This window comes from Adiantum capillus-veneris, chromosome 5 (assembly GCF_014529385.1).
Source record: "Adiantum capillus-veneris isolate H3 chromosome 5, ASM1452938v2, whole genome shotgun sequence".
Lineage (NCBI taxonomy): Eukaryota > Viridiplantae > Streptophyta > Polypodiopsida > Polypodiales > Pteridaceae > Adiantum > Adiantum capillus-veneris.
Window position 1 is genome coordinate 4,442,645 of NC_140935.1, and position 12,545 is coordinate 4,455,189.

Here is a 12,545-nt window from a genome sequence, read left to right on the forward strand (position 1 = left end):
GAGTGGTGCAAGTTTTTCGTCAGAGGACACCTTTCTTACGTCTGATAAGAGTAATGATAATCACCCATTTCCTTCTCATGAATGTATGAATCTGTTAAATTAGTACTTTTTGGTTAAAAAATTAGATGTCAAAGGTTTGCCATTGTTTTTCCCATGTCCACATTTCATTAGTTTTATTACATTGAATGTATATTTTTACATGGAGATGGAAGAATTTTGACTAATCCCCTTCCCTCTGAATTTTTGTGCTCAATAGTAGCATCTCAAAAGGCTCAATATCCGAAGCAGACCAGATTTTTCTTTACCCAACATGACCTACACAAGGAGTACGGTCTATGTTTGGAAGGCAAGCTGTACAACATTTGTCCGATGAGGATGTGACATATGAGGATTGGCTAGCAGTCTTCAAAAAGAAAAGGGAGAAGGGTGCCATGATCTTTTTGCATATATGGTGCGACCTGAATATGTAGAAGAGTGTAGGTTATTGTTTCACTAAGTATATTAAGCCATACCAACCAACAAAGAAATCACACACAAGTTTTCAACCTTGTTTGTATATGAGAAATGCCCAACTGCCATGCAAAGTTCAACGGGTCAGCGGAAGGTTGCATGGGTTGTTTTTGTTGAACAAGTCCTAGATCACTGCAAGAAGCTCCCGGGGGGGGGGGGGGGGGGGGGGGGATGGACAAAAAGCTCAAGAATTGGACTGATTGCAGTGAGAATGGTTAGCATGTGACTCAGACGACACAATCCACTCTAAAGGCTCTCATTGACCATGGGGGGATAACTTCTATTTCTTGCAGTTTGGGTCCTCGCTCATTTTTGAATTGCAGATCTGTTAATCTCCAAATTGTGGCGGAAGTGGAGCAGATGTTGGCTGCAAGAAAGAGTACACTAGAGAGTGTGAAAAGCACACTAAATGTAGCCCAAGTGCAACTACAAGAAAAAAGTCAGAGCATGTGGAAGATAGAGGGAACATCGTCAGCAACAGTGCTTCAAGGGCAATTGACTGAGCTTCAAACACTGAAAGACAGCATGGAGGGAGGAGCATGTGGTGCATCTGATTCTGATATGATGGTAATTGATGCAAAGATCATTGCTCTCTCAAGTGCATTGATAGCTCTAGGGACTGATGCAAGCAACTCAAAGATTAGAGACGACGTTGACCGTATAGAGGTATGCAATGTAAAACTAAACCTTGCATTTAAGTTTTTAAGTGCAATATAAGTATCATGTGAACTTTCTAAGTGGTTCATAGAGTTTTGGGATATTCTCTGATTATGTTTTGCATGGTACTTTCCACAAGTCCCAATGGAGTTTTTTGGTACTTAACAAGGCACAAGTAGATAGAACTACACAAACTCCACCATTTAACAAGGATTTAATATATCATGGTACTTTATATAAGTACCAATGGATCCGTATGGGTGCTTCACAAATCCTAGGGATGGTAAAAACAAGACAAAACTCTTAGATTCCACCATGTGATTTTGATTATATACACCATGGTACTTTTGTAGTTACCAATGAGACATTGTTGGTGCTTCATAGAGCTTATAAAATGGTAGCAAATAAGTAGAACTCTCAAAATCCAACATTTGACTGTGATTGAGTAGATCATGGTACTTTTTGTAAGTACCAATTATTGACCAGTGGTTCACAAATCTTAGTGATGGTGGTGGAGATCACAAAGTACTCCATTAGACTAGGATTAAAGGTACTTTGTGAGGCTAAGTAATATGGTAGCTTTTTGTATGGTAGTTCAAATTCAAGGTACAAACAAGAGTACCCACATATGCACTTTGTACATGATTGTTGTATTACTTGGTAGAGTTTATAGTACCTATCATAGGTACATTAAAAAGTATATGCCTTTATCTTTCAAGGTACCTTTCATAGGTCGATACTTTAAAAGTACATATGCCCTAATTTCAAAGTACCATGCATGCATTTGTACATTGTGAAATTACATGTCTTTTTTTTTCCTGAGTACCATGCATGTGTTTGTACCATGGGAAAGTACATATGCCTTTGTTGCAGAGTGCTTTTCATATGTGCTTGGTAAGTTCTTATGCTTGGTACTATGAGCTTGTCCTTGGTACTCTCATACGTACTTAGAGTGTATCCTTTGTACTTTTTTGACATGGACTAATATTTACTTGTCAAGTGTGGTGCAAAAAGAACTAATTGAGCTGACAGCATCAGAAGCTACATGTGCTGCTCAAGTCACATTTTGTGAGAGCTTGCTGGATCAAGTGAAGAGAGGTGACTCAATGTTGCACGACCGACAGCTGGCGAGCATGGGAGTCACCGACATGCCAAAGTGATTGTTCCAGGAGCATGTGCTACATGTGGTTTAGGTTTTGTGGCTTCCGAAGTAGTGTGTGTGTATACACTAACATGTGGCGATGCATACCATGCTTTGTGTTTTGTTGGATGGGCTGGGTCAGTGAAAGAATGTGCCAACCCTTCTTGTAAGCACAATATTCCAGAATCGGCAAAGTCGATGCATGTGCATAATGGTTGGTTTTCTATTCTCCATGTCTATCGAGATTAATAGAGTTTGTTAAGAATGTAAGAAACTTTTTCTAATTAAACAAGTTACAACTTTTGTGGTGTAGTTGCAAGTTCTAGTCCTATGCTATATGTGGAAAAATTACCAGCTGAGGTGCAAAACCTGAATGTTGATCCAACTCCGGACGCCCACACCATAGACACAGACATGCAATTTGATGATCATTCAACTCCAGGTGGTAAGGAAGGCTCATCCTTGGCAAGTGACGAAACTCTGGCTTGCGAGGAAGGCTCGCATGTGACAATTGACAAAACCCCAGCTGATAAGGTGGAGCCCTCTCAATAGATAATAGGTGAACTAGAACCAAAGGAAACTCAACCAATGGAAGATGTTGATTTCTGAGATGATAGATTCTGTAGCGCAAGAGGGGTTGGAAGCGGTGCAACTTAGTTATATGGTGAAGAAGTCAAGGAAGTGAAAGAAACATGCTTATGATAAGTTGTTTTGGCTATCTAGACTTGGATCCCTACATGCATTGAATGCTTTTTATTGATGTGCCTCTTTATGGTGCAACTGGACAGTCCAAAAATACACGAGCATCAGAGATGAACCGCTCAAAGCAGCAAAGTAACAGGACCGAGTAATAGAATGACGGTGAGACCTCTTTTACTCATGGCTTGTTTAGGAAAAGCATCTCAGCATGTAGAGGAAGTTTGTAGGGTCAACCTCATTGATAGTTTGATCTCTACATGTTCATGCTCATCAGCGTGTAAGTCGCTTGGGTGTTGGTTTTAGGTGGAGATGGAAAATCGATCAACGAGGAAGTTTTGAAGTCACCGCCTCCCACAAAAAAGTCCCCCAAAAAAAGTACTCCCCTCCAACATCCCAGTATTATTTACCACCACCTAAAGCCTCGTGTTTGCAAGAAACTGTGACATTTAAGACACTTCATATCTGCACTTTCTTGTTATGACATAATCTTTGATTCTTGCTTTTTGAATAGAAATGATAATTTTATGTTGGCTTCCATTTCTCTATCTCTCAATTTATTGCAATCACCACTCTTGTTTTAGTTAAAAAGTGCTTAGTCTATTCCTTGAAGTATGTAAAACCCATGATTTTTATAGAGATACCAAAAGAAAAGGGGACTCTCAAATTGCCTATCAAAGAAATAATAATTATCAGAGATCCACCCCCCTATATTCCAAAAACCATCACATCGCTGCCATTTGATATCCACTCACGACCAGCATTAGTGTTTGATCTTAACGATGTCCTCTGTACTTCATGGATTGGAGATCCTGATAACCACCTGTGAAACTGCTGGGTTCAACCTCATCAACGAAAAGGATGACAAATTTGACTAAAGCTTTGAAGTATTTTTGATGTACGTATGATTTGTGCATGCCCACAGAGCGGGAATTTTTGTTCTTCAGGTACCTCTTTGCTCCCAAGGATGCAAAACAATTCTTAGCTTGGGCTGTGGGTTTGGCAAATATTTACATATGGAGTTCAGCAATGCTGAACAAAGTGGAAAGAATAATCAAGGCAGCTTTTGGGGCGCTTTGTGACTACTTCAACGGTTTGTGACTACTTCAACGGATGGGCTGGACAACAGTTATGTGATGTAGCCGCATTCAACATGGTAGGTGGAAAACAAATCTTTTTCAAGAATCTGTGAAATTTTCTAAAGCTGGTTCCACGATACAGTATGAGAAATGTTCTATTGATCGACAACAGTATTTATAAATCCCAATATAATTTGCATGGTTCCTACATCATTGTACTTGGCCAAAAGGATCGGAGTGTTGAATTCTTGTCCAAGGATTTGCAAGAGGTTCTTGCCAAGTGGTGTGATGCTACGGATCGGTCAGCCAAAGCTTTTACCTTCAATTTGAAGCCTATATCGGAGGACAACTATGTTAAAGCTGCACTCAAGCGAGGTGGAAAGACGACCAATTATGGAGAATACTTGACGGGGCCACATTTGATGCCAATGGCCTTTTAGCCCTAGTATCTCATCCTTGAAAAGCTCATATAATTTTAGGAAGCCAAGCTTTGTAGAAAACCCTTGTACTACAGCTTAACGCTCTTTACTAACCCATGTATATGTCTACTTCCCATGAGGGATGGTTTTTTGGATAACATTTTGAATGTCTCTATACTAAGTGATTAACATGTAACTTATTGGCAACACGAAAGTTGAATTTATAGTTATTCCATTATGTCAGTTTAACATGCTTTGGACTCTAGTTTTTGTGCTTTTGAACTCAATTTATGTTGTGGGTAGTGTGTGTGTTTGGTTGTGGCTGTGGATGGTGCCAGGCACGTAAGTTAAGTGTTTTTGAAGCCATGTTGTGTAGTCATTAGAAGCCTCTTGTCATTACAATCATGTGTTTTAGCATTCTAGCACTAGATAGTAACAATACAGGCAAGGTACTTGGTGTACATGATGTGCACGGAAGTATTTTAAAAGGGAACTTTCAAAACACCCACAATGGTAGTTTATGGTACCCTATCTGCAGACAAATACATGTGAAGAATGTTGGGAGACTAACAACAATGGTACTTAAAGTAACTAATTTACAGATATGTTCCATGCATGTTACTTTAAGTACCTAATCTGCACACTTCTACATTGTAGAATATGCACTAAAAACTTGTCATTGGTACTTTGAGACTATCTGGATACCCCCTTTAAATACCTGAACAAGCAGTTAGATGCTTGAAACGTGAATTGTAGTAAGTTTTAAATTACTTTGAAGTACACATGATGGTACAATAAATGGGAGATAGACAATTTGTTGTCAACACTACTCTGATGTCATGTGAGAAGTGGCGGTGGGAGAGAGAGAGAAACACACCACACATGGACTGTAGAAAGAGAAAAGAGAACCAGGAGGCTACATTTGTGATGAGGTGTTTTGGGAGGGCTCAGGTATAACAAACAAAATTGTAGCAAAACAATTGTTTATTAGGCTCAAAGATACAAAGACCTACAAAACCATTGGCATGCTGTTGTACACATTTTCGTAAACCTCTGGAGATAATATGAACTTATGTGCCTCTCCATACAAGGGATCCAAAGGTATCTTGATGAACCAAGTGTGATGCCAATAACACTTTTGGCTGGTCAGGAGGTATGTAATAAACATCCTTGGTACCATCGACTAGCTCATAGTAGTAGCCCTCAACAAATAGGAATTCGCAAAAATGATGTTGTCCCAAGAATCTCTTAGAGCTCGTGTTGTTTTGTATTTCTCCTTTGAGCACCTACGGAGGTAGAAGTCTGCTCCGTCTTCGTTTGTATTCGTGGCAGTTGCCACCTACACGCAGAGCATCACTAATGGCATCATGATGTCCACCATACATAGGCAAATCTGATCCTTCATCGTCACCTGACTGATTACTTTCTTCGTCATTGATGTCCAAGGGTTCGATGGCAATATACTACTAGTTTTTGACATGTGTGTTGTTAAGGCATCGCCTCCAGTGTTGTGGCATAGAAAACTGACAAAAACATGAGAGAGCTCTGTAGCAAAGTGCACACTTGTCAGTCCTAGAGTGTCCATTCACACAATGCAAAGAGCGTGACTCTTCCACTCACTTGCAATTCCATTTCCTCTCCCTCGTCACATCGGCCGCTTCGACGTCCTAAAAAATTCGAGTCACCTCTCACCGGGTGTTTTCACCATGAAATTTATGTTTCAAGAAACTAACCACATCCTTGCACACTTCATGTGCCATGCATCAGGTTTCAATTGCTCATGTGTCAGAGCCTTTTTGTCAGTTGCATCGGCCCCATAATGCTCTCCTTTGCCATGGCCCATTGCAAAGATAGATCAACGACATGTCTCAAAGGTTAGGAGAAAACAAGAAACTGGATATCATGTTCAAGAGATCAGAGAAGCTAGAATACCTTTACAAGAAGAAAAATGGCATGAATGCCTTGAATTGAGCAGCACACCTGTCTAACCAGACCCAATGTGGCTTCAAGGAGTTGAATCCTTGCTCTTGTAGCCACACACTATGCAACTGCATGCAATGCTACACAAACAATGTGTCATGCTCTTTGTCATCAGAGATGTAAAAATGTATATACTTTAACACCTTGTCAGCTTCGTTTCGAACATAGGTGATGTGCACCAAGATTGTGACTTGTGAAGAGTACCAATGCATTGATTGAATTTCATTTTTCTCCTTGAAAGAGTAATTCTCAGCAAAATCTATAAGCAAAGTCTATAGCAGAGACTACCACGTCTCTAGGAAACCTTCGAATGCAGTCCACATCCCATTTCCTTGACGAGTAGATCCTTGCGCTCCTTGCCTTCTTGATGGGTTGATGCAATGTCTTCAAACACCTTTACTGAAATCTGGAATGCATTTTCAGATTCTTCTTTTGGACAGAGCACTAACCGCTGCGATCCACATTGATCACATTCTCCCTTCAAGAAAGAGAGCTTATGAAACGTAGACTTGTATGGCTTCGGACATAATACCATCTCAGCCAATTTGTTGATGCTATTGTGCGTGTACGCAATAGCTCCACACTTTTCTAGATCCTCTTCTATGAGGCATACTTGACACTTGCGGCCACACCCTTCTTTGTGCACTCTTGCCTTGCTTTGTCTTATCTGGATGAATGTACCCTTGAGGTATATCATCTGTATATGAGCAATGCAACAAGTAGTGTACCTATCCTTCTACTTGCAAACAAACCAATGCTTCAATCCCTCAAAACATCTGAGAGAAATCTTGATGTGTGAATATTGCACTTGGAATCTCCTTTGATCTTTAAATTGACCTTGCAAGTAAGTTGTTGTAGGATCTTCATTGTGTTCTAATTGACTCAAAATATTATTGGCACTGTAGAAATTGATCCGCGGTGGCTAAAGGAAAAATTAGTTGACACAGAGCTGCCAAAAGATGTTATGGCTATAGGCAGGTGGCTGATTGTATTTGATGTGAATGGTGTGCTCTTAAAGAGCTACAACCAACCACCATTGAAGATGCTGGTTTTGCACCTCTCAGCAGAGTTTGTATATTGTTTGGGTCAAGAGTTATGGTGTGCGGTCAGGTTGGATGCAGAGGATGTGCTTGTAAAGTTATCTAGGCAAGCATATATTATGATATGGTCCCGTTGTAGAAGAGAAAAGCTAATGCACTTTCTGGGAACATGACTGTCATATTGTCGTAGTAAACGAGTGGTCAAGACCCTAATAGAACTTATGAGTGTATATTGGTGCTTTTGAGCACCAAACCCTTTGACATGGTAGTATTACTAGCATCTACATGTAGGTACTTTAGGTAATCTTCAATGTAATATATTTCTACAAGGTACATGTAACAAAATTGGTAGTGCTTAAGTACCTAGTCTATGCACTTTGGTCCAATGCACTTTTTTTTGCCTTTATGTATACTTGAAGTACTTGTTTGACCTCATGGTAGCTTCTACCCAGGGTGAAGGTATTCTTGATGGTTCTAAGTATTTTAGGAGATCCATGAGTATGTATTGGTGGTTGAAGAGTTTGTATACACTATACCTATGGTGCTTGGTATGGTGATGGTAAAATATCCCAGAGTACCAAAAGATTGCCTTTTGGAGCGTACACACCTCTGGGGCTTCACAGGCAACATTATACATGATGTAATACTACCTAAATGTAGTTACTACCTATATGCATGGTACCAATACTAGAGCATGCAAGAGAACAAAATAATTCAAGCACTTTTACATCATAACTAGGACTCGTCAAACAAATGTATTGGATGCTTTATTTGAGATTTTCGTCCCAAGATGCTTTCGACACACATCCTTTTTGTTTGGGACACTCGCGTCTCCGTCTACCAAAAAACAAACAAAATGTCTCTTATCTCCTACGTGATGCAATGACTTTGAGGCTGTTGATGTTGGCATGATTGCAATGGAAATGCTCCTGCTTCAGCCTGCTGTAATCGTGAATTAGCAACCCTATGAACCTCGCAATCTCCAAATTGCTTATAGACCTTGATGGATCCCCTTTGCTATTCACCAACATCATGCATAAAGCTCTTTTTAGCTTCAGTTCTTCCTCAGATAAGGATGCTTTGACTTTGGTGGCTGTGCATTGTATGTTGGAGAGTATAGACTTCTTTAATCCACAGTGTAGCCATCGAAAAGCTGGCTTCTCTAGAAGCAATCGAAAGGTGGCTTTCTTAGCTTTGCAATTCATGCCTTTTGTAGCTTCTTGCCAACAAAGCACCATTGTTTTGCAAACTGTATTCATATTTTCAGGCGTTGACAAGCATGATGTATCCTTTTCTCTTTTTCTTTGACGACTCTCTCATTTCATCATGGCCCAATATTGTCACATCCTATGTGTGGCTTGCTGGCGAATTGTGGTTGAGTAATCAGTGCGGCCATGAGGGGACGTCCCATTATTTCTTGGATTGTCCTCGACATGATCCTGCAATGAGTGAGACCACCCCATTGGATTTGAAGCTTGCTAATGGTAACCAAAACCATTGTCTATTATTGGCTGCCCGATAATGTGGCGATCATTTGGCGGATGTTGTTGGTGTCCAATTGCTGCTTCCACGGACGTGGGTTGCAATCCAAGCTGAAGGATTTGCCAATGCTGCTGATGCAGCACAACCCTCTCTTCTAAGGTGCTCTTACCCACACAAAAAAGTTGCTGCCGAATTTTCTCTCCCAACCTGCTGATGCTTCCATCAACGGGTAGCCATCCACCTTGAGTGTAGTGAGAAGGCTATTGTTGTTGAATGTCCTCCTGCCACATTTGAGCCACACCAACGTGGGGCAGAGTAGAGAAGAGCCTTGCCCTTTTGAAGGTTGGAGCACGCTGGTTGTAGTTTTTGAGTGCATTCGCATCAAGCCAGGATGTAGACGTCATTGAGGCAGATGGATTTGCAAACCATGCTTGCTTGCTTCAAGAGAAGGAGAGATGAGGGTAGATTGCTGAACAACATGCAAGTAGAGAGAGAGAGAGAGAGAGAGAGAGAGAGAGAGAGAGAGAGAGAGAGAGAGGAGGCGCACAACTACAACAACATGTATGAAAGGTAAACGGACAGACATTTCAAGAAATCGTTAAAGTGGTTGGAGCCGCAACGTTTCAAAACAATAAACATAAAACGTAGTTTCGCAAGAGCATCTTCAAAAGTGTAATAAAACACCATCCATAAATGCCTCACAAAGAAGTGTCAAGGACACTACTTTTTGCACCACCTTCTCATGCTATCACCCATGCATAAGCATGTACTAATATCGAGAAGTCCAGAGAACCAACAAATCACCTCAAGACAAGAGTCGAAGTTTTCAAGCATCTAACAAAGAGCACACACTGTTAGTTAGGTACAGTTATTAATGCTTCTGAGTTGTGGCTCACATTTTGAATGTAGCCCAATTTCATAAGCACAATAAGCAATCATGTACACACGTGCACTAATCATGAGATTCTCACTTATCCTTATGCAACATTCGTATAACGGAGAGTGTAAAAGTTAATACTCATCCACATGTGAACGCACGAAGAGACACGAGTTAGCTTGTATAAATAATTATAATGAATCGACGAACAAATGTATTGTCAATTGAAATCAATGAGCGCGTCTCTGTGTATTGCTAGCCATGGTGAACTCGCGGCCCACTGTGTATGGATAAGACTTCTCTCTCTCTCCCTCTCTCTACTTCTACATCCAATGCCACATCATCACCCAACCTCACTTCCCCGCCATCGATCCCATCACTCGTTTTCATTTAAAAATATGTGTGATATCGTACCACTCTAACATTTTCTGACCCCAAATTTTTTTTTTTCTATGCGTACTGATTCAGACTTCAACTCAAGGGCAAAGCACGTAGGCGCAATAACTTTCACGGGATCATGGCAGTGCATGCATGCAAGCTGCAAGCGTCTCTCTCTCTCTCTCTCTCTCTCTCTCTCGTATGTGAGCTCCCCAGAGAGCCCCGCGCCTGCACGTCCACTTTTCCTTTTTCACTGCTTGCGTTGAGCGTTAGAAGCTCAATGTCTCACTTGCAGAGAACGACAGAGAACGAGCATAGTCTAAATTGAGATGTAAGTGTTCTCTTGTCGCAATGGTTTTGCTTGCAATATCCATTTTGACAGAGCTAGCTGCAGCGTAGACCAGCCGAGTCCGGGGCGGCGTGTCATGGTATGTCTCACTTTGCAAAGTTGTAAGCCACGTCTGTATATACAACCATTTATGCGCGTATAAGTTTGGATTTCCAAATATGGGGTTGTTCTTTGAATGCCTTTCCTTTTGATTCATCAGCTTCCGTTTCAACTGTTGATCTCTCAAATCGGCAATGCTTCGTAGCGGTCTAAACATGCATTCAAAGGTGAGGATTGGCCACCTTAGGCATGGCTACCTTTTGCATTTATCTCTGTCAGTGAATCCTTGTAAATGATTGGACTTGGTAAAGTAATTGTTGGTCAATGGGGTTGCTCTTTGAACGTCTTTAGCGTGAGTACTAAGCAGTCAAACAGCCTCTTAATCTGTGGAAAATTACATGTTAAGCACTCAAAAATGGATCTCAATTGTCAAATAGGAATAAAGATGAAAAAATCTTAAATATTCCAACCAAAATAGATTTTGGGAATTTTTGAAATTAGAGGGGTATTTTGGGAATTTTCACAAATCAGAGGGGAATTTGGGTTATTTTTCCAACATATTTCCTAACTGAAGAAAATAAGGGTAGACTTAAAACTATTCTTGGGGTTTAGGTAAAATGTGAAGCATTTGCCGGTAACTACGCTTTTTGGGGACTTTGGACATTGATAGCAGCTTTATACTTTTTAAACCTAGCCAACGATGGCTCCCACAATCAACGGCTTCAATGTCTCTCTCATTGTGCATGTGTTGGTGCCGATGGCTAGCCGATTGAGGGTGAACGATCACCACCTATCACACATGCTGTAGCTCGAGCCATCCTCGAGAGCATGATCAACTCCATTTGCCATGCTATCTCGTGTCAGCCTCTTTTCGCCAACAAAACGCCTCTCCAGCGAGGGTGATCGTTTAGGCTTTTATCTTGATGTTGCGATGGCGCCGATGAAGCTGTGGTGGTTGTGTGCAGTGGTGTGGTGGACCTGTGGTGCACTTTTGCGTTGGAAACAGCCACCACTACATTGCATGTGCAGAGGCTATCTCTCTCTTGGGATAGTTTCCTATGGCGTTAAAGTTCTCTTCTTTTCGGGTGTGTGTGCGTGTGATTAAAAAAAGAGGAAAATGGTATAACCTTTCTCTCACCCAGTGTGGTAGATTGGTTTTTCTTGGATAATAGGTCTTGAATTCAATTCAACTCTCCTCGTTGAATAGATCTTCAATGCCTCTTGGGATATTTTCCTATGAGTTAAAATTCTCTTCTTCTTCTTCTTCTCTCTTCCCCTAGGGGCGTTAAAAATTCTCTTCTTAAATGGAAAGCAACCATTTGTTTTTTCAAGAAAGAGATCCTTATGATAGTTAATAAAACTGCCCAGCAGGCTACAAAGTTACTATCCCTTCTTTATGACCTCGTACTCCTTGATCATAGCACGTAATTCAAGCTGCTTCTCACAATGGTCCTTATGGCTAGAGCTTATCCATTCAGCAAGTGATGGGCTTGGGTTGGTTGTTTGGGCTTTTGGTTATTGTTGTTGCTTGTTAGTGTTTGGTTTATTCGGGGCTGGCTAGCTGCTCTCATCTTTGCTCTCTCTACCAAGCTTCTTCAGCCCGTTTTCATTTGGATGTTGTGTCAAAGCCTCCTACATTGTCTCCTAGAAGTGCCCCCTCCAGTTATGGTCTTCAGGAGCCACCTTTAGTAAGTGGATTGCTTACCTCTGTGGATGAAAGCTCCTTGTCAGCTCCAGTGCTTTGTTATTCACCTCGTGCCATCCTCTTGAAGTATCTTTGTGATTTCAGTTCTCTCTTCACCCTCTCTTTGTCACCAACTGCTCTCACTTCTATTCCTCTAGTATCTCTTGTTGTCAGAGTTTACTAGCTAGCGGCCATCTTTGCGACACTGTAGCAG

At 41.0% G+C, this 12,545-nt stretch overlaps 1 protein-coding gene across 2 annotated transcripts in view; it reads left to right on the forward strand.

Moving 5' to 3' along the window:
- The first annotated feature begins 7,446 nt into the window (after positions 1 to 7,446).
- Positions 7,447 to 12,545, forward strand: part of LOC147456809 (uncharacterized) — a 101,471-nt gene continuing 96,372 nt past the window's right edge. Inside the window, exons 1-3 of one of the 2 annotated variants that reach the window (XM_086513461.1) lie at positions 7,447 to 7,619; positions 10,642 to 10,687; positions 10,808 to 10,874. In XM_086513461.1, coding sequence (XP_086369587.1) covers positions 7,447 to 7,619; positions 10,642 to 10,687; positions 10,808 to 10,852 — 264 coding nt within the window. In that variant the 3' untranslated portion in view covers positions 10,853 to 10,874. Of the gene's footprint in view, positions 7,620 to 10,356; positions 10,688 to 10,807; positions 10,875 to 12,545 lie in introns of those variants that run through there. The other variant, XR_015188265.1, reaches the window with a different exon arrangement.